The sequence below is a fragment of the Thalassophryne amazonica genome, chromosome 2 (assembly GCF_902500255.1).
Source record: "Thalassophryne amazonica chromosome 2, fThaAma1.1, whole genome shotgun sequence".
NCBI classification, from domain to species: domain Eukaryota; kingdom Metazoa; phylum Chordata; class Actinopteri; order Batrachoidiformes; family Batrachoididae; genus Thalassophryne; species Thalassophryne amazonica.
In genome coordinates, this window is record NC_047104.1 from 129652404 (window position 1) to 129675665 (window position 23262).

The 23262-nt window shown below is 40.0% G+C and overlaps 1 protein-coding gene and 1 long non-coding RNA gene across 2 annotated transcripts in view; one reads left to right on the plus strand and one right to left on the minus strand.

The window, feature by feature from the left end:
* Positions 1–775: 775 nt before the first annotated feature.
* Positions 776–22523, minus strand: LOC117530292. The gene is made up of 3 exons (XR_004566293.1): positions 22431–22523; positions 7323–7325; positions 776–788 (listed from the first exon to the last, which is right to left on the minus strand). It is a non-coding gene; the product is annotated as an uncharacterized LOC117530292 (long non-coding RNA).
* Positions 10298–23262, plus strand: part of ero1a (endoplasmic reticulum oxidoreductase 1 alpha) — a 41192-nt gene continuing 28227 nt past the window's right edge. The window contains exons 1-6 of the mRNA XM_034193176.1: positions 10298–10470; positions 15215–15334; positions 16098–16181; positions 16276–16317; positions 17353–17429; positions 19286–19359. Of these exons, the coding sequence (XP_034049067.1) occupies positions 10405–10470; positions 15215–15334; positions 16098–16181; positions 16276–16317; positions 17353–17429; positions 19286–19359 (463 nt within the window). The 5' untranslated portion in view covers positions 10298–10404. The remainder of the gene's footprint in view (positions 10471–15214; positions 15335–16097; positions 16182–16275; positions 16318–17352; positions 17430–19285; positions 19360–23262) is intronic.

A 23262-nucleotide genomic window follows, 5' to 3' on the forward strand; every position in this document is an offset into this window, starting at 1 on the left:
TCATGTGGAAATGATTGTTGTACAAAAGCTTCAGATATTTGTCGCTGAGATAGTTGATGACTGGAGTGCAGTTTGAAGCAGAAATGAGGTGATAATCCGTGAACCGTGGCTAATGACGCATGCGCAGTGAAGGCAGGGTGGAGCGATTTTTAGGGGGGACTGTTCAGTCTTTGACACCGAATCCACTGTGGCAACCCCAAGAAAAATAGGAGAAACCAAAACAAATGAGTTTCTAACTGAAACAAGGGGCGTCTGGTTTGCTGTGCGCTGCTCACCAGTACAGCGTCAGGACTGGAACACTAATACAAACACAAAGGGTTGGATCCCTTGGTGGTCTAATTTCCTTGATAGAATCCACATCTGCGGTTTCAACAGTGTTACATTGATGGCAATTACAGAAACGAAACAAATAAAATCAAAATTAGAACCCCATTGCGTAGCTTCGAAATCCACGTTAAAATAGGTTTACAACTACTGATTTGATCTCAGTGGCTACAAACAGTCAACAAAGTGCATCAATCACCATACATGTATTTTTTAAACTTATCATTACAAAGTTTTACAACCAGCAACTCTTGTGACTAAAATACACCCTCCCCACCCCAAATTACATTAATTACACTCTATTTATTTTTTTTGAATGACTTATTAGTCTATGCCTGGTCTCTCATTTCTGACACATTTGATTCAGTTGTTTTATTGTTTTAGCTTGTCATTCTGTTATGTAGCTCACTTGTACTGATTTATTATCTAATGGTGAATCACTGCATTGCAAACTGCATTTTGGACTTGTAAAGTGAGGCTGATCCAACAAACAACGTTTGAAAACTAACATTTTTTTTTTTTAGACAGATTGTACCCAGTGGCGGCGCCAGGAAATTTTTGTTGCAGGGGCTGAGGGGGGAGTGGGGTAAAAGTTGTAGGGGCTCCACAAAATGTCATTGAAATGAACAATATATAGTAAATCACTTTATAAATACCAAGGTATATGTTTTAGTCATCCATGCTCCTCTAAAATGTGGTATAAATCAATCAATCAATCAATTTTTTTTTTTTTATATAGTGCCAAATCACAACAAACAGTTGCCCCAAGGCGCTTTATATTGTAAGGCAAGGCCATACAATAATTATGTAAAACCCCAACGGTCAAAACGACCCCCTGTGAGCAAGCACTTGGCTACAGTGGGAAGGAAAAACTCCCTTTTAACAGGAAGAAACCTCCAGCAGAACCAGGCTCAGGGAGGGGCAGTCTTCTGCTGGGACTGGTTGGGGCTGAGGGAGAGAACCTGTTATGTGTCGGACGCAGCCCGGAGAACCGACCAGCGTTTGAAGGACCCAGTATGAAATAAGCAGAGCACGGTACAAAGGATAACAGAGTTTAATAAACATAACAGTGATGTGAAAAATATAAAAGTGCGCGGTCTGGCGTGGTGGATTGCGGTGCGCTCCCAGCAGCGCTAACGGTCCAGAGCCAGAACCAGTTCGGACCCAAGGACCCCGCCGACACCCCCCAGGTGGCCGCGACAAACCGAGTCTGTGAATGAAGAAATCATCTTGTGAGTCCACACTCAACACACAGAGAGAACGCTCAAAGGTGTACAAACAGCAAACACTTCCTGGCTTAATTACTAATCAGCTTCCCACCCTGCAGGCATGGACCATCCTGTTCACAAACTCACTGCAGTGGAAGCTAATTAAAATGACTAACATAACAGCTCAATATAATAAGGTGTGAGGGACACCACATTTACTGACTGTATAAATGTTAGTCAAAATCTAACGTACCTCAGGAAGTGTGCTGACGAGCGTGAGACCTCACCCCCTCCTCTTTCACAGACCATGCATCAAACCTGGACGTTCTCTGCATCCACTGATGATGAGATGGCTCTTGAGACGACGATCTCACCCGTCTGGTCACAAGGTCGAGTCTCTGGCAAACACACACTGTGCACTCCAGACTTAAATGCCACCATGTTCCAATCCGTGTAGATGCACCACAGCTGTGAGTCCTGACGAGCTGCACGTGATCAGCCTCAGGTGATCAGGGTGAGGTCCTGATAAACTCAGCTACACAGCCACTCAGTCCCAAATGCGCACCACCTGGGAGGAAAACCAAAAGACAGAAACAGAAGACACACAAAAGCCAGCCAGGCACGCCAGCCACAACAGAACCAGGAAAAAGACATGCTGTGGAGGGGAGCAGAGATCGATCACTAATGATTAAATGCAGAGTGGTGCATACAGAGCAAAAAGAGAAAGAAACAGTGCATCATGGGAACCCCCCAGCAGTCTAAGTCTATAGCAGCATAACTAAGGGATGGTTCAGGGTCACCTGATCCAGCCCTAACTATAAGCTTTAGCAAAAAGGAAAGTTTTAAGCCTAATCTTAAAAGTAGAGAGGGTGTCTGTCTCCCTGATCTGAATTGGGAGCTGGTTCCACAGGAGAGGAGCCTGAAAGCTGAAGGCTCTGCCTCCCATTCTACTCTTACAAACCCTAGGAACTACAAGTAAGCCTGCAGTCTGAGAGCGAAGCGCTCTATTGGGGTGATATGGTACTACGAGGTCCCTAAGATAAGATGGGACCTGATTATTCAAAACCTTATAAGTAAGAAGAAGAATTTTAAATTCTATTCTAGAATTAACAGGAAGCCAATGAAGAGAGGCCAATATGGGTGAGATATGTCTGTAAGACAATCCTGCAGTTTAGCTAATTGGTGTGTGTCCTCTGGCTTCATGGATAGATAAAGCTGGGTATCATCTGCGTAACAATGAAAATTTAAGCAATACCGTCTAATAATTGTTGTGTGGCTGGGGGGGCCTGGCTACCTTTTGTTTCTGTTTTCTGTCCTGTCTTTTGTTTTTCCTTCCAGGTGGCTTGCATTTGGGACTGAGTGGCTGTGTAGCTGAGTTTATCAGGACCTCACCCTGATCACCTGAGGCTGATCACCTGCGGCTCGTCAGGACTCACAGCTGTGGTGCATCTACAATGGATTGGAACATGGTGGCATTTAAGACTGGAGTACACAGTGTGTATTTGCCAGAGACTCGACCTTGTGACCAGACGGGTGAGATCGTCGTCTCGGGAGCCATCTCATCATCAGTGGATGCAGAGAAAGTCCAGGTTTGATGCATGGTCTGTGAAAGAGGAGGGGGTGAGGTCTCACGCTCGTCAGCACACTTCCTGAGGTACGTTAGATTTTGTGACTAACATTTATACAGTCAGTAAATGTGGTGTCCCTCACACCTTATTATATTGAGCTGTATGTTGGTCGTGTAATCATCTTCCACTGCTGTGGAGTTGTGTGAACTGGATGTTCCATGCCTGCAGGGTGGGAAGCTGATTAGTAATTAAGCCAGGAAGTGTTTGCTGTTTGTGCACCTTTGAGCGTTCTCTCTGTGTGTTGAGTGTGGACTCACATAATGATTCCTTCTTTCACAGACTCGGTTTGTCGCGGCCACCTGGGGGGTGTCGGCGGGGTCCTTGGGTCCGAATTGGTTCTGGCTCCGGACCGTTGGCGCTGCTGGGAGCGCACCGCAAAACCACCACGCCAGACCGAGCACTTTTATATTTTTTCACATCACTGTTATGTTTATTAAACTCTGTTATCCTTTGTACCGTGCTCTGCTTATTTTATACTGGGTCCTTCAAACGCTGGTCGGTTCTCCGGGCTGCGTCCGACACATAACAATAATACTGCCTAAGGGAAGCATGTATAAAGTGAATAAAATTGGTCCTAGCACAGAACCTTGTGGAACTCCATAATTAACTTTAGTCTGTGAAGAAGATTCCCCATTTACATGATCAAATTGTAATCTATTAGACAAATATGATTCAAACCACCGCAGCGCAGTGCCTTTAATACCTATGGCATGCTCTAATCTCTGTAATAAAATTTTATGGTCAACAGTATCAAAAGCAGCACTGAGGTCTAACAGAAAAAGCACAGAGATGAGTCCACTGTCTGAGGCCATAAGAAGATCATTTGTAACCTTCACTAATGCTGTTTCTGTACTATGATGAATTCTAAAACCTGACTGAAACTCTTCAAATAGACCATTCCTCTGCAGATGATCAGTTAGCTGTTTTACAACTACCCTTTCAAGAATTTTTGAGAGAAAAGGAAGGTTGGAGATTGGCCTATAATTAGCTAAGATAGCTGGGTCAAGTGATGGCTTTTTAAGTAATGGTTTAATTACTGCCACCTTAAAAGCCTGTGGTACATAGCCTACTAATAAAGATAGATTGATCATATTTAAGATCGAAGCATTAAATAATGGTAGGGCTTCCTTGAGCAGCCTGGTAGGAATGGGGTCTAATAAACATGTTGATGGTTTGGATGAAGTAACTAATGAAAATAACTCAGACAGAACAATCGGAGAGAAAGAGTCTAACCAAATACCGGCATCACTGAAAGCAGCCAAAGATAACGATACGTCTTTGGGATGGTTATGAGTAATTTGTTCTCTAATAGTTAAAATTTTGTTAGCAAAGAAATTCATGAAGTCATTACTAGTTAAAGTAATGCACACACACTTCATTTCCTGAGTTCAGCACGAGCTCAGGAAGTGGACGCTTATTTTGGCCGAACAACGATATACAGCTTCTGCATATTCTGTGTTAATGCGCGGCTGTGGCCGAAGTGCTTGATGAATTCCTGCGCAAAAAGTAGTTCCCAGATAATTATGATATATTCCTGCGAGATAATAAGTATATTTCATCTAAATCAATTCTAAAATTTACCAGTAATAAAATTATAAAGATAAGTGAAGTTTTAAGAGTGCCCGTAATAAATATTTAGGAAACCTAAATTTTTGGAGTATGGAGTTAAATTTGTCTTATTAATACATGCAAATGCACAGAGGGTGATTTACAAATATCCTTTGATTTGTACATGTGCTTTGTGATTCATAAACACAAATTTCTGATTTGTAACTTGTGTGTGGGTTTTTACAAATAACTGTTTATTTGAAAAACTGAAAATTCTGTTTGTGAAGGATGATTCAGCATTGGTAGATCACCGAACACACGCATTCATCACTTTGCTCAGTTACGCAATATTGAGACATTCTCAGCGCAAAACTGCAGTTGAGATCCACAAATATGTCAGTCGCTATTCACATTATTGGCAGAATTATTGGGGGGGGGCTGAGGGGGGGCTTGGCTCATTATTGGGGGGCTTAAGCCCCCCCAAGCCCCCCCTTGGTGCCGCCACTAATTCTACAGTAATCACTAAAAGTAATCAATTTGTGAATTTCCATAATAATGGAATATACTTATATTAAGCATTTGATTTAAGATGAATAAAATATAAGAGAAGAACGACACGAATGTGTACTGAATTTGCAGACTAGATCATTTGATACCCTGCCTGAATAAATCCAGTAGTTACATAGCAATTTTATTTTGAAGAAAGGATTGGCTTTAGTCTGGTAGTGTTTTGGCTGAATTGACGCATGGTGCTGCTGTTTCCACATGCTAATCATTAGCTTCAGGAGAGAGAGAGAGAGGGGGGGGGGTGGCTTTGGGTGTCCCTGTGTGTCTAATGCCTCCACTGGAATATGATGAGCCTCTGAGTCCAGGACATAAATTCTGACAAATCATTTCCTCTACCTCAATCAGGCCCTGCCTATTTTTAGACGTCTCACAGTGAAGACGTCACAGCAGATCATCTGTCTCCATCTCACCCTGTCCTCTGTCACACCAACCACCTGCATGTTCTCCCTCAGCACATCCATAAACCTCCTCTTTGGCCTCCCTCTTTCCTCCTGCCTGGTGGTTCCATCCTCAGCATCCTTCTCCCTATATACCCCGTGTCCCTCCTCTGCACATGTCCAAACCACCTCAATTGTAGCTCTCTGAGTTAGTCTAAAACATCCTACCTTTGTTGCCCCTCTGATAATGTTTACTCCTAATCCTGTCCAACCTACTTGTCATTTTTTCCCTTTATTCTCACGCTTTACTCTTCTGTCACAAATCCCTCCTGGCACTCTGGTGCAGCCACTCCACCCTGCCAGCATTCTTGTCTTCACCTCTCTGCCACACTCACAAAAGTAACACTGTCGGTGTTAGTTTTACACTGCCAGTGTACATATGGGTCTGCTCTGGTCAGAGTGGGACCATATGTACATTGTCAGTGTTAACACTGGCGATTTTACTGTGTGGTACACAGTAAATTTTGCAGAGTAAAATATACTCTGCCAGGATAACTTTTGGTCCTAGTCCAAATAGAGTTAAATATACTCTATCACAGTGCTAAATCAGTTCTATGACATGGTAAAATCAACTCTATCATGCTGTGAATGACTCTTATTGGAACTGAAAAATGAGATTTGACAAGACGGTAGAGCTGATTTCACTCTATAATAGAGTATACTTAACTCTATTTGGACTGGGACCAAATGTTATCCTGGCAGAGTATATTTTACTCTGAAAATTTACTGTGTATATCAATCAAATGTAATGTGGCAACAATCACATCACAACACACACTTTACATGTTGTCTTCACACATTGACCTAGGTTTCTAAACTCTTCTTTTGGCAACCCCATCTATAAATTCTTGTATCATCCCTGGATGAAGCTATTTTTACACAGCACATGATTCTTAAGCTTCAGGTAGTTTATAATTCATTCTGCCAAATGGGTAGGCCTTAAGTCACCATCCTTGTTTGTCTCTTTGTGGATAACTCAAAAGGTACAGGGGTTGATTTTGACCATTTCTGAGCAGATGGTCTTTGGAGCAGGAACCAGATGATTTCATTTTGAGACCGATCTGGATCCATTTCCAAATCTTATCCATTTACATGTTTCATAGTATTTCAAGAAAGAACCAGCTTGATGACATCAAAAAGACCTGGATATAAACTTCATGAAAGTAGGAAGGAAAAGGAAGATAGAGGGATACCTGACAGACAATAACTTATGTCAGATGTGGAGGGGCATCAGGTCTGGACCAACTACAAAGGTCACCCCCCGCCCCCCAACATCCTCCAGCATTAGCAGCACACTGGCAGAGTAGCTAAGCAGCTTCTTTGCCTGGTTCAAGACCACCACCACCCACATGCAGTCACTGCCTCCCCCTGGTTCCAGTACCTCACTTCTCTCTCTCCAGGAGCATGAAGTGAGATAAAACCTAAGAGCAGTGAACCCCAGGAAAGCTGCTGGCCCTGACGGTATCCCAGGGGCAGTGATTAAATCGTGTGCAGACCAACTGGCAGGGATCCTCACCGAACTCTTCAACCTCTCCCTGACATGTGCCACTTTCCCCACATGTCTGAAGGCCTCCGCCATTGTCCCCATCCCCAAAAAACCTGCTATAGACAGCCTGAATGATTATAGACCCATCACCCTGATGTCTGTAATGAAGTACCTGGAGCGATCAGTCTCCCAGCACATCAGAAATTACCTCCATCCCTCCCTCCCTCGACCTTCACCAGTTGCTTACAGGGCAAACTGGTCTACAGAGGATGCCATCGCCCTCACTCCCCACACAGTCCTGAGCCACCTGGAGAACAAGAAGAGCTGTGAGGATGCTCTTTGTGGACTACAGCTAAGCATTTAATACCATCATACTGCAACAGGGATGAGACAGCGTACAGGGCTGAGGTGGAGGAACTGTCACTTTGGTGCTCAGAGAACAACCTGATCCTGAACATTCATAAGACAAAATAACTCATCATGGACTTCAGGAGGAACAGACAGGACTACCCCTCAAATGGAAAACAGGTGGAACCTGTCAGCACTTTTGAGTTTCTGCACACCCACATTTCCACAGACCACACCTGGATTTCCAACATCATAGGGCTCTGGATTAGCGTTGTTGTTGGTTGTTTTCCATTTAGGGTGGAACTGTATGTTAATTTAGCACATGTTTTTTTGCCAGATGCACCTTCCTGATACAATTTCAATTTATTTTAATTTATATAGCGCCAAATCACAACAAATTTGCCTCAAGGCGCTTCACACAAGTAAGGTCTAACCATACTAACCCCCAGAGCAAGCACACAGGCGACAGTGGTAAGGAAAAACACCCTCTCAGGAAGAAACCTCCAGCAGATCAAACTCAAAGGGGTGACCCTCTGCTTGGGCCATGCTACCGACAGAAATTACAAAACAATTCACAAAACAAATATACAGGAAATGTTGCTGCAACTCCACATTGGAGAAATGGACAGAGGGGAACCAGAAAACTTCTGCACTGAAACCAAGTGCACAAACTATTTGGCTGCCACCCTTGTCCAATACTACTACCACTACTAAAAATAATAATAATACTAATAATAAATGACCAGGGGCCACATGATGCCATGTGCCAGTAAATACAGAACACATTATACTTTACTATCATGCTAACCCACTTGGCTGTCAACTACAGATGTGTGTCATAGTATATTTGAGATTAATTTTTTCATGACATGAATTTTTTTTTCATTAATTTTTTTTTCATCACTCATAGACTGTGTTATTTAACCATTCAGTTCATGAAAGTGCACTTATTCTTATAATTCCACTGTCAGTTTTTATATCTGTGCTGGCGGTTAACAACCGCTATGTGTGATTGTATCAATTGCATTTTATGTTTATTTATTTTTATTTTTTAACTATTATTTTAACTTTGGATGGGTGTTTTACATGCTAATTGTGTGTATGGATTTTAACTTTTGATGTGTGCTTTTATGTACTATTTGCATAAATTTTTATCACACAATAAAATGCTATGTTATGTTATGTTCAAACTGATGCGTTCGACTTTTTTTTTTTTTTTTTTGCTAATTAACTAATCTCACCCATATTGGCCTCTTTTCATTGGCTTCCTGTTAATTCTAGAATAGAATTTAAAATTCTTCTTCTTACTTATAAGGTTTTGAATAATCAGGTCCCATCTTATCTTAGGGACCTCGTAGTACCATATCACCCTAATAGAGCGCTTCGCTCTCAGACTGCAGGCTTACTTGTAGTTCCTAGGGTTTGTAAGAGTAGAATGGGAGGCAGAGCCTTCAGCTTTCAGGCTCCTCTCCTGTGGAACCAGCTCCCAATTCAGATCAGGGAGACAGATACCCTCTCTACTTTTAAGATTAGGCTTAAAACTTTCCTTTTCGCTAAGGCTTATAGTTAGGGCTGGATCAGGTGACCCTGGACTATCCCTTGGTTATGCTGCTTTAGACGTAGACTGTGGGGGGGTTCCCATGATGCACTGTTTCTTTCTCTTTTTGCTCTGTATGCATCACTCCGCATTTAATCATTAGTGATCGATCTCTGCCCCCCTCCACAGCATGTCTTTTTCCTGGTTCTTTCCCTCAGCCCCAACCAGTCTCAGCAGAAGACTGCCCCTCCCTGAGCCTGGTTCTGCTGGAGGTTTCTTCCTGTTAAGAGGGAGTTTTTCCTTCCCACTGTAGCCAAGTGCTTGCTCACAGGGGGTCGTTTTGACCGTTGGGGTTTTTCATAATTATTGTATGGCCTTGCCTTACAATATAAAGCGCCTTGGGGCAACTGTTTGTTGTGATTTGGCGCTATATATAAAAAAAGTTGATTGATTGATAATTAAGCTCAGAATAATATCTAGCAGCCAAAATGAATAAATGAATGAATAAAAATCACAGTGCTTGTTGAAAAATTTACATTTCCTAAATTTCAGACAATAAAAAACTGGCCTTGCTTCATAGTATCTTTTAGTTACATTGTATCTTAGGCAAACACACACACACACACACACACACACACACACACACACACACACACACACACACACACACACACACACACAACCTGTTATTTTATAGATTCTAAACTATATCTATCCATCCATCCATCCATTTTCTTTCGCTTTATCCGGAGTCGGGTCGCGGGGGCAGCAGCTCAAGCAAAGCCACCCAGACCTCCCGATTCACACACACCTCCCCCAGCTCCTTCCGGGGGAACCCCAAGCCAGCTGAGAGATGTAGCTAGTCCCTCCAGCGTGTCCCGGGTCTTCCTCCCAATGGGACGTGCCGGGAACACCTCTCCAGCGAGGTGTCCAGGGGGCATCCGGTTTTATTTAACATTCATACAGTAAATCTTGAATCATAGACTGAATACATACATCTGCTCTGTGGTTTGTTTGTTTAAACCACACCCATTATTTCCCAGAATGCTCTCTGCCCCTTTATAGTACTCCTTCTGTGACACAGAAATTGTTTAACTCAGCCCATTAATTACTACAGCAGTGAACAAATTATAATTATTTTATTTCGTGCAAAGTCGGTTTAAAGGTTGCCGCTTTGATGTCACGTGATCGACGCTGCTCCGTGTGACATCGAGCACGTAGCGGATGCGCACGAGGAGGAAGTGGGTTTTGTCGGTCTGCCTGGTAAGCTGGTTTTGATGAACGCAGTCAGAGTGGGTTTTTCACTTTTCATTGTGCGGTTATGATGATCCTGCTGCTCCTTCTGCTCCTGCTGCCGGAGTCCGGACACAGCGCCTGTTTCTGTCAGGTGAGACGCCGAAATAATCCGCTTTTAGGCGATCGGAGGCTCGTCTTCAAACTCACGCTATTTGTGCCCAGACGGCACCTGTAAGAGTGGAAATGCTGCTACAACCTTATCATTTTCTGGATATACGCCACATGGTACAATTAAGTATTAATGTAAAATATCCATTTAAAAAAGTACACTTTTGAAGTTAGAATATCTGCATTTGGAGTGTTACATCATTATACAGTGGCAATATTAACTTCCTGAAATCAGGAAGGAGCTGAATTGTGTATTTTTTCATGATGATTCAAGTGGTAAAAACCGCAAAGTGATCGGAGAAATATTTATTTGAGAAATCAGTAATTATTGGGGGGCGGGGGTTCATTTGTGTTTATGTCGCACTTCCACAATAAGAGCCTCTATTTCAAAATAAAAGCCCGTGAAGGCACTGCAGACCTGACAGAATTCATCACTGTCCATCCTCTAACATCCAAGACAGCAGATTCAGATCTGGACATTTTCTGTATGCATGTGACTCCAAACCCAAAATTAACACTTTCACTCTCTGGACAAATTGGCAGAATTGTGTCTCAACAGTGTCTTCAAACAGGCCAAAAAAAAAAAAAAAAGAAAAAAAAAAAAAAAAGAAATGTGATCTAGCCTAATGTGAACACTGTGCAAATAGAAAACTTCAGTTATTTGTAATTTCTTTTGTATATAGCGACTGAATACGTCCTTGTCATTTGATTGGTGGTTTATATGTTACCTAATATAGATCATTCGTCCCATTTACTGTGCAATTTTAGTTCCATTTAGCGTGCAAATTTCATTCCGTATGTTTTGTACCATTGCACGCTGCGCACACTGCGTGCGCACACTAGCGGCAACAGCACTTAGCAGCAAAAAAGAAAAAAACAATCAACTACGCCGTAAGCCATCTGGAGGCATTTGCAGTATTCACTGGAACGCATCTACCTAAAGTAGAACCCCTGTCAGATGAAGAGCTCAACAAATTTTTGTAGCAAATTTTTGTTATACTGAGAAAAGCAGGCGGCAATCTATACATGAAGAAGTCAGTGCGCGGCACAAGCTATGGACTACATTTTCAGGATTGTTTTTGAACTAACTGACTGTTTTTGCAAGTTGACTGAGAACAATTTTGGATTGGATTGGACTGCTGTTTAAAATTCGTGTTGGACTGTTTGGAACCTCTTGACATCAAAGGTGTCAAGAGGTGTCAAAATGTAAGTCCTTTTTCTCTTTTTTATAAATTAATAAAATATCAAATGGCAAGGATTTATTTTAGGCTTTATATAAAACAAATAATGTTTTTTCATTTGTTCAATGGAAAGATTATTCCATTCAGTGAAAGATGGAATGTTCCATTCAACGAGGCCGAATATTCCTACCATTGCACTCATAAACATTCATTATTTGGATAACATATTACTGATTTGGTCGCACATCCAGACACTGTCTGTGAGGTCTTAGCAATGCCAGCTGGTGTGTAAATAATCAGTAGCGGACAATGAAGTTGATGCAAGTTTTTCATTTTCATGACTGTTTTGTTTTTTTGTTTTTTTTTTAATGCCTCAGCAATGCGAGGCAGTGGGTTGCACCAACAAAGCCAGAAAGAAAATTTAAATCCATCACGACACACCAAGAGGATTATGCGTCACATCGATCGTGTGTTACTTTGGGGAAAATAAACAGCAGCTTGTTCCTCCTGGAGCAGACCAGCAATTCACAACACATACACAACATAAATACTATAAAATACAAAAATACCTGGTGTGTCTATGAGGTAGGAATAAATATCAAGATATTGAACATCTGGCCATTGTGTGGGATAGAGCTGAAACAACTAATCAAGTTAATCGATTAAAATCGATTATTAAAATAGTTGTCAACTAATTTAGTCATCAATTAGTTGCTAAATAACTTTGTTTTACCGCAAATATTTCGTTTCTGCCATATGATCAACCGAGCTTTGCTTTGAATCCTGAACCAATGAAGGAGTACTTCGAGCTGCTGCTTCGTTGGTTTTATTTGTTTTATTTCTCTTTAACTTAATTTTTCTCCACTAAAACCCTAAAGAGCTTATGTATGTGAGGAATATTTACCTTTTTTATGTTCAACTGACCTGTTATGGTCTTCTGAAACAGTTGATAGATATATTTTATGCTAACACCGATGCTAACGCATTAGCATGTCTATGGTGTTTTCAATGTTAAAGTTAGCATTAAGTTGCTGGCATTTCAGCATGTTTGTGCATTTGTTTTCTATATAATTAATGGCTCAGCGCTTGTTGTCGTAAAAGAGTCAAATGTATTACAAAATATAATATTTTTTAATTTATTTTATTTATATATTAATAATAATAGTAATAATAACTAATAATGCTACAATACAATTTTAGAGAAAGAGACATGAGTCACATGTGTCATTGTGAAATGACCACATAGTTTACAAGTTATACAGAGAATTTTGCACATATAATGAGTCAGGCTACAGTTTTTGATTTAGGTTTTATGGTTAACTGGTTATGCTAATTGCTCATTTGCAGCAACAAAAATACCTCTTTTTTTCACCATATATTTTATAACATTTCTATGTTTCAATATTGTTTTATGGCAACTCAGCACTTTGATAAAGCAATGTCATTTGAAATAATTATTTCTGTTCTTTATTATAAACTGTTTTATTCTTTATTATTTTATATTTCAACAGCCAAGGGACATTTGATGATTTGTTGATTTTCAAGTATTTTAAGTTTTCAAATAATGTTCTGTTGTTAAATAAAGTGATGGAAGGAGAGAAAAATTGTTTCCCTGGCACATTTTTAAAACATTCCCCACTAATCTGATTAATTGATTAATCCTGTCGAAACCCCATCAGATTCATCGATGATCCAAATAATCGTTTGTTGCAGCCCTAGTGTGGGATAATTTTTGCATCGTCCAGCTTTGTGTTGGTACAGACGAGATGCCAGTCCTCACTCACTCATCTTTAACTGCTTAGTAGAATTAAGGGTCGCAGGGGGCTGGAGCCTATCCCAGCAGTCATAGAGTGTGAGGCAGTCCTGCTGCTGCTAATTTGGTTTCATATCGCCCCCGGGTGCTATTATCCAAACCCTCTGATTAGTTGAAGGTCCCAAAAACAGAAATATAATGAAATTCTAGCAAATAATTACTTAAATCTGTGATTCAAGAGCAAATACCACTCCCTCATATACAGTGTATCTCTATGGTAAAACATGTTGACAGTGGCGCATGCAGTTTCACACTAGCTGACATGGAAGTAAACTGGCAGTGACACGACCGCGACCAAGTCAATACAATACAATATGTAAAGAATACAATACACTGTTGTACTGGTTAAGCAGCTTAGAAAAGCTTATTGATTACTAAATTCATTTTAGCAAATTGAACACAACTGAAAACAGATTAAACCTTCAATGAAGACGTTCATAAAAGCCAAGAAGTTTTTCTATGTGAATACTTAAAAATGTAGCATAACTGTAAAAAGATTTTCCCCAAAAGTCAACAGGCCACCGTATATCATACAAATAATAATAATAATAATAATAATAATACATTTTATTTGGAGGCGCCTTTCAAGTCACCCAAGGTCACCTTACAAAAAATAAAACCATAAAAGATCACAAATGTTATTAAAACAAAGCATCAGCATAATATTAAGTGACAGAGTCCAGTTAGAAGTCAAATGGCAGTTTGAACAGATGGATTTTCAGTTGGGACCTGAATGATGTGATGGAGTTTGATTGTCTTGTTTGTGAGGGGAGGAAGTTCCAGAGTCTGGGTGCTGAGCAGACCAGCAGAGGTTGAGCGAAGAGTGCGGGAAGTGCGAAAATGACCACATCTAGAACCCGTGGTTCCCTACTGGTCAATGTCCTAGTATGAAATGTAGGCTTGGTTGAGTGTGTGTGCTTCAAATCAGAACAAAGTGGCTACTCGTATGTAGCAGTATTAATAAATCAAAATTCTGTTCATACATAGCGCAGCCATGTTTGGGGTTATGGTTAGGAGTTAGGTTTTAAATTAAGTTTAAAGTTTGGTGTAACTGGTTGGGTGTCAGACTTTCGAGTCAGTGGCATGGTTTCACATCCCAGTTATTTTTAAAAGCTCCCCCTCATGCTAAGAGTATTAAGTGGCTGCAGTAAAGTCAGAAAGATAGATAACTACAAATGGAACCACAGAAAGTTTGTCTCTTCAACATGTAATTTCAGCCCTACCTACGGATAGAAAACATGTATAAAGGAGCACACAGTTATGTGACCAAGATGGACCAATCAGAAGATCTACATATAAATAGAAATTTATTTTATTAGTAGCCAATTTCAAATCAGAAATCCATCATTCCATTTTCATGGGAGTCTTTATTGTTGCTTTCTGGGATTTTTAAAAATTGTTGCCTTCATATGACTCCTCAATATCCAGACTCCTAGTTTACATGTGATTGTGATTCTAGTGGCTAAACCTGCATTTTTGAGGCAAGTAATCCAATGTGCTCTTACAAATCAGCATTGCTAATCAATATATATTATGTTGATGGAGGTAGAACGTCAGACATGTACATGCTAGTGAATATTAATTATTTTGTAATTAAAACTCTACAGTTAGTTACACTTGGCAGGACCTTAATAAGCAATTCAAGTGCATCTTGTTGAATAATTGTATTTTTTGGAATGAAGATGACAAATAATGAAAATGTATGCTTGTTTGTGTTTGTTTTTTGTACTAAGCTTACAGGTGATCTGGATGACTGCACTTGCGATGTAGAGACAATCAATGAGTTCAACAATGGCCTTCTTTACCCCGAACTTCAGACGCTGCTTGAATCGGACTATTTCAGGTTCTACAAGGTAAGATGCAAGAGTGCTTTATCCATACAGTATATTTAATATACAAAACCAGGGCTGGTATGATTTTAAATCTGCAATTTCTTTTAGAAATGACTTAAAACATCACCTAAATATGAAATCAGTACCATTAATTAATGGTACTTGTACATGTTTTATGTGCACCTTCATGTTTTAACATGTCAATAAAGATTATAAATAATGATATTATTTGTATAGTCTCATTTAGAAGAGGGAAATAAATAAAAATGAAAAAAGTCGATTTAAATAAATAAGTTTATTTAAATTGAAAAAATAAAAAATGACTTTTTGAAAAAAGTCAATTTTTTTACCAGCTCTGTACAAAAGCAACTCAAATGTATGCAGGCAAAAACAAAACATAAATGAAAACATAGAGTTTTAAAATAAAAATATAATTGGATTAGATTTACTAAATGGAATTTTTTTGGTTCTGCACAGATTTATTTTGGTGTCAATGCTCCGAATGGATGCAAATTTGGTTCCCTATTGGATCTTTGCACCTTGGTGGGAGTTCATCCTAACATTTGCTGTTTTTGAAGTTTGTAGCAGACCTTGTCACATGGTATTTGCGTTTAGTCATTTGGTCACACAGTATTTATTGTTGCTCTATAAATATGCAAAGCAAATCTGCTACTGGTCAATGAAAAATGAAATTGCCCTCTGGGGGACTGTTGGAGAGAACATACGAGTAAGCTGGTCTTTTCTCTTCACTGATGACATGGTGTTGGGACTTAATCTTCTACAGGTGAACTTGAATAAGCCGTGCCCTTTCTGGACAGCCAGCAGTCATTGTGGCCTGAGAGACTGTGCCGTGGAGCCCTGCTCTGCTGTGAGTGTCCTCGTCCCCATTGGTCTCCCTACTCTTTGAACAATCAGTCATTCTGTTCATTAACAGCGTACTAACAAAAATTGTCTGTTCACAGAATGAGGTGCCAGAGGGAATCCGATCCTCCTCCAACAATAAGGTGAGCAGGCCAGTCTGGACCAAATGCAGGTCGCGCTATTTGAGGCAGATCAGCTACAAAGACGAGGAGGTCCTGGTCCAGCTCCAAACTGACCTGGGAACAAAATAAAATATGACAAAAATAAAAAAAATGAAAATGGAAGAAACACACTTTTATAAATACTCTAATAAATGCTCTGTTTTGCCCTGATAAGTACATATTTCAGGCTACATGTCTATGTTTGAATAGTCATGAGGTTTTTTGCATTGACTGTTTGTGGTTGAATGAGGGTTGAGGCACATCCATGTGCGCACAGCTCCAGGTACTGTAATTTCTGGACTATTAGCCACTACTTTTTTCACATGCTTTGAACATTGTGGCTTTTACAATGACATGGCTGATTTATGGATTTTTACAGGATTTTTCATAAATCCAAATATGTCAGTTGGATTTCCTGAAAGCCGCACTCCTCATGCAGTTTAAATTCACACACAGTGTAAATATAAGGTCTTACCCATTCGTTTTAGTTAAGAAAAGTCCCTCTCCGGTGCCACAGTTGCGCCGTCAGATCAGCAGAGGCTTCTCCCCCCATCCTTCCAGACCGGTTCTCTGACAAGCGCCCCATTAACGTCTCATTTACCACAAACTCCATATCCACTCCCAGGCAATTAACTATCAGGTATGTGGATCAGGGAGAGTTAGAAAACATGCAGGGCAGGTGCCTTCCAGGAACAGGGTTGGTGACCCCTGATCTAGTGTGATTGCAGTCCAAAAAAATACAGCAATACTTGTTTCCACAGTTTGTCATTAACATTAGCTTTGACCTAAGGAGCAGTTTTATGTATAATTTACCAACCTGACTTTAATGTTTATATTTATTTTATGGTAATTTTTGGCTTTAATAGACTGCACAGTGTGGATATGACAGCAAATGAGGATGCAAAGAGCACAGACGTGCTGTACATGTACATACATTATGACTGTTACATCTTATTCCCTCTTCCATCTGTAATCAACTAATTGATCTGTTATATTCCTGTGTGTTTATACATTTAGTATTCAGCAGAAGCAAATGAGCCACTGGATGAGTGTGAGAAGGCAGAGCAGCTTGGAGCGGTAGATGTCTCACTCAGGTGAGTCTGAATGATAATCTCTGCGGATGACTGTCCAAACTCTGGTTTGGATCTACAACCAATCTCAGGAGACAGGTCTGAGTTTGAACAGTTGAAACCTTGAATGAAGACACGATCAAGCAGATGACTTGAAGAAAAGGCTCAAACGGTTCATCAAGGCAAGGGGGCAGGCAAAATGCAACATTATGGATGGACTGCGCTGTACAAGGCAACGCAAACAGTCTGACTAGGAAGTGTGAGAAAGTGGCTGGTTTGTAGACTGAAGCTGATGATGATTGTGGTGCAGACTCAGGGCAGTCAGTGACTGTGGGAGGAATAGTGCATGCTGTAGTGATATTAGCGGTAATGGAGAAAATGCATGTACTTTTACTTTCAAAAACAATCGTGTGTGACATTACTTGGCTAGTGAAGTATGCTTTTTGCCTCTCCTCCATAATTGATGTTTACTAGAATGACAGGGTAATTAAACTGGGGGGGCAATGTAAATATAAGCCAACAAGAATAACAACATTGCTAGAAAGTTGTTATTCCTGTTGGCTGTTATTTTAAAGTTGTTTAGAGGCTCTCATGTTGCCACTCATGAGAAGCAGTTCAAAGAGGGGAAACATTTGCAAATGGCCACCTTAAATACCCTTTCTCATGATTGAATTCACCTGTGTAAGGAGGTCAAGGGTCACTGAGCTTACCAAACCAATTTTGTGTTCCAATAATTAGTGCTAAATGTACTCAAATGAGTAAAAAATGACAAGCATGTCCAATAAGCCCGTGATGTGGTGGGGCCGTGGATTATCAAACAGACCTTTTGAGCACAGCACTGACCTCTTGTGGCTTACTTTTTATGTGGAGCGTTTCCCAAAGTGACAGAGTGGGCCAACGCAACCTTACGGTAAGTTCAGTTTTAAATCGGCTCACAGCTGCATTTATTCATTTACTGTTCATGTTGCTGTGGAAATGAACGTCTTTTCGTTCGCACTGTAGCAATGTGCGCACACATGCAGACATGAATGTCTGTTTGTTTATGCTGTTACAGCGCACCGTGCACGCACACAGACATTAACGTCTGTTCCTGTGCGTTTTTATGCCGCAGTTCTTTGTGTCATTAGACACTCTTTGCTGTTTGATGAAGACATTTATTCACGAATGTTTGCTTGAAGTGAGCATGACTGCTAATTGCATTTTACTGGAACCAGACATGAGGTAAAGCTCAAAATAGTAACGACATGACAATCGCTCATTTAAAGAACGCTTTAAGTGTGACCCGACATTGATTTAAACGTCTGCTGAAAGTAATCAAACCCTGTTAGGAAGTTTCCGCCTCTCTCATTTTTTAAAACAAAGAGGCAGTTTAATGGTGTGATTCTCATTTCAAGTATAAAGAAATTGCATGGTTGTGTATTGTGATTTTTTTTTTCGTATATAAGTTGCACCGGACTGTAAGTCGCAGGACCTCGAAAATCACTAAAAACACCCGACTTACACGCTGAAAAATATGGTGCCAGTCACATTATATGATGTCACCAGTCTGCTCCACAATGCCACCTAAGCAGCTTGTCAGAGCGTCTGACATAAGGTCAGAAGAGGGCTGTGCTCAACACGGTCTTGTATTGTTTTTGCATTTCATTGGCTGCATGTATGTCATGTGCTCTTTGACCGTTAGTTGTCTGCGCCTAATTGTTTTTTCTTCTTCTTGGCCTGTATTAAATACTACTTGTTTTGTTATGTGAACTTGATTCAGCTCTGAGAGCATTTGCTTTATGTAATCATCAAATGTTTCATACAGTTTCTGTCTTCTTCTGATCCTTGAGGTCTGAACGTACCAAGCTGTTGCTGAACCAACACCTCTTTTTCTTTTCCAGCGATGAAACCAAAGAGGCTCTGCTGCAGTGGAATGAACATGATGATGAGGCCGAGCGCTTCTGTGTGTTTGAAGGTTCGCTCTGTTCATCCAAATAAAACACCAAAGCTTAAAATATCTTCAGTTGACAATAACACATGGTAGATAGAAATGTGTAGACCAGATTCTGTTTATTTTATCTCAGATTTGTATAAATGGTCAAAATCAAATCAATTTTATTTATATAGCGCCAAATCACAGCAAACAGTTGCCCCAAGGCGCTTTATATTGTAAGGCAAAGCCATACAATAATTACGGAAAAACCCCAACGGTCAAAACGACCCCCTGTGAGCAAGCACTTGGTGACAGTGGGAAGGAAAAACTCCCTTTTAACAGGAAGAAACCTCCAGCAGAACCAGGCTCAGGGAGGGGCAGTCTTCTGTTGGGGCTGAGGGAGAGAACCAGGAAAAAGACATGCTGTGGAGGGGAGCAGAGATCAATCACTAATGATTAAATGCAGAGTGGTGCATACAGAGCAAAAAGAGAAAGAAACACTCAGTGCATCATGGGAACCCCCCAGCAGTCTAAGTCTATAGCAGCATAACTAAGGGATGGTTCAGGGTCACCTGATCCAGCCCTAACTATAAGCTTTAGCAAAAAGGAAAGTTTTAAGCCTAATATTAAAAGTGGAGAGGGTATCTGTCTCCCTGATCCGAATTGGGAGCTGGTTCCAGAGGAGAGGAGCCTGAAAGCTGAAGGCTCTGCCTCCCATTCTACTCTTACAAACCCTCGGAACTACAAGTAAGCCTGCAGTCTGAGAGCGAAGCGCTCTATTGGGGTGATATGGTACTATGAGGTCCCTAAGATAAGATGGGACCTGATTATTCAAAACCTTGTAAGTAAGAAGAAGAATTTTAAATTCTGTTCTAGAATTAACAGGAAGCCAATGAAGAGAGGCCAATATGGGTGAGATATGCTCTCTCCTTCTAGTCCCTGTCAGTACTCTAGCTGCAGCATTTTGAATTAACTGAAGGCTTTTCAGGGAACTTTTAGGACAACCTGATAATAATGAATTACAGTAGTCCAGCCTAGAGGAAATAAATGCATGAATTAGTTTTTCAGCATCACTCTGAGACAAGACCTTTCTAATTTTAGAGATATTGCGCAAATGCAAAAAAGCAGTCCTACATATTTGTTTAATATGCGCATTGAATGACATATCCTGATCAAAAATGACTCCAAGATTTCTCACAGTATTACTAGAGGTCAGGGTAATGCCATCCAGAGTAAGGATCTGGTTAGACACCATGTTTCTAAGATTTGTGGGGCCAAGTACAGTAACTTCAGTTTTATCTGAATTTAAAATCAGGAAATTAGAGGTCATCCATGTCTTTATGTCTGTAAGACAATCCTGCAGTTTAGCTAACTGGTGTGTGTCCTCTGGCTTCATGGATAGATAAAGCTGGGTATCATCTGCGTAACAATGAAAATTTAAGCAATGCTGTCTAATAATACTGCCTAAGGGAAGCATGTATAAAGTGAATAAAATTGGTCCTAGCACAGAACGTTGTGTAACTCCATAATTAACCTTAGTCTGTGAAGAAGATTCCCCATTTACATGAACAAATTGTAATCTATTAGATACATATGATTCAAACCACCGCAGCGCAGTGCCTTTAATACCTATGGCATGCTGTAATCTCTGTAATAAAATTTTATGGTCAACAGTATCAAAAGCAGCACTGAGGTCTAACAGAACAAGCACAGAGATGAGTCCACTGTCTGAGGCCATAAGAAGATCATTTGTAACCTTCACTAATGCTGTTTCTGTACTATGATGAATTCTAAACCATGACTGAAACTCTTCAAATAGACCATTCCTCTGCAGATGATCAGTTAGCTGTTTTACAACTACCCTTTCAAGAATTTTTGAGAGAAAAGGAAGGTTGGAGATTGGCCTATAATTAGCTAAGATAGCTGGGTCAAGTGATGGCTTTTTAAGTAATGGTTTAATTACTGCCACCTTAAAAGCCTGTGGTACATAGCCAACTAATAAAGATAGATTGATCATATTTAAGATCGAAGCATTAATTAATGGTAGGGCTTCCTTGAGCAGCCTGGTAGGAATGGGGTCTAGACATTTTGATGGTTTGGAGGAAGTAACTAATGGAAATAACTCAGACAGAACAATCGGAGAGAAAGAGTCTAACCAAATACCGGCATCACTGAAAGCAGCCAAAGAGAACGATATGTCTTTGGGATGGTTATGAGTAATTTTTTCTCTAATAGTTAAAATTGTATTAGCAAAGAAAGTCATGAAGTCCTTACTAGTTAAACTTAAAGGAATACTCGGCTCAATAGAGCTCTCATATCATATGACAAAAACAAAAAATGGATGACTTTTTTTTTATAAAATACATGGTTAACATTACATAACGAGTTATGTTTTTAAGAAGTGATGATTTTAAAAAAAATGTGATGACACTTGATTCTTTGATTTATAATGGGGGAAACACACACCTTCAACTGCTTATCCAAGATTGGGTAGTGGGGGGCTGGAGCCAATCCTAACAGTCACAGGGCGTAAGGTGGGGTACACCCTGGACAGGATGGCAGTCTGCCGCAGGGCCACATATAGACAAACAAACACATTCACATTTTTTAGAAGAACTTATGTCTTTCATGTCTTTTGGTAATATTTTTTTAAAAATGCATATCATTTTGGACAAATCTATCTTTCTTTGTTAAATTAACAATAAAACCTGTACATTTTTCTAAACCATCAGTCACTGTGACCACCACCCCCCCACCCCAACTTTTCAACATCCGGATAGGCTTCAATATGACTGATGTCGCACACCAATGAAAATAAATTTCAAAATATGATTTATCTGAAAACCTTGAAAGTACCTCAAAAGATTAATATTAAAATAATCCAAAATGTTTTAGCTTTTGATTGATTCTAACTTTAATACTCGTGCATTTCATTTTAAAATAATCAAACATTTTAGTATTTATTATATTAAATTCAGTATTATTTTGAACACAAAATATAGCTGTTTAATAGTATCACTGTCATTTCCACCACACCAATGTAATTTCCCTCCAAAACGTCTGTATGACAGATTGTTCAGGTGGTTGCTCTGGAACTGGACAGTGATATCAACAAAGAGAATGTAGCACCAAGAGGTGACACTCAATAGAACGCCCCATAGCAACAGATCCCCCCATGGCTTTGTTCTCCCGCCGCCATGTTGGACTGTTTACACCTGTCAGAAACACAAAGTCTATGGTCAGAACCACATGATGTGGCTGGCGAAGAAGCAAAGATCACCGCAGCTGTTGCAGAAGTGAACTTTTTTTGTCTTCTCCTCATACTTTGATACTTTAAGTAAAATAAGTGCATTAGTACATGGGCAGACTTAACACGTTCATAATATGTAATGAGCCCCAACGCAACAGACAAACCAAACTGTTCTTGCAAACTGTGGACATCCGTAAAATGATGATCAGGTGTATTGACAGCATTGTGACTCTTCCTCAGAAATCCAAGCTGACATTGGAATATTACTCTTTAGGTTGCATTTGTGTTGCTTCGTGTTGGTTATTACAGTGCGAGTTATATTTCTGTTGGAACTCAATGTTGTTAATGTCTCTATTTCCATTCTAAACAAATCCACGTCCAGCAAACAGGAAGAATTGCTGTTTTATCCTGTATTTTAATTTTTTAAATTAACAAAAATGAGGTCTGCATCATATGAAGCAGACCTGTTGGCAGCATACAAAGTAAATTTTGTTTTTTTGTTGTTTTTTTTTTAATCTGACATGTTTGCATTTCTGAGTTAAAATCACAGCTTGACAAAAACCTATACACATAAGACCACTGGAAGTACTTTATTTCCTTATTGTGGAATTGTGTGTGAATAATAAGTAAATTTGCAAAATATCAAAACTTTTTTCCACATTGTCATTATGGGATATTGTGTGTGGAATTTTGAG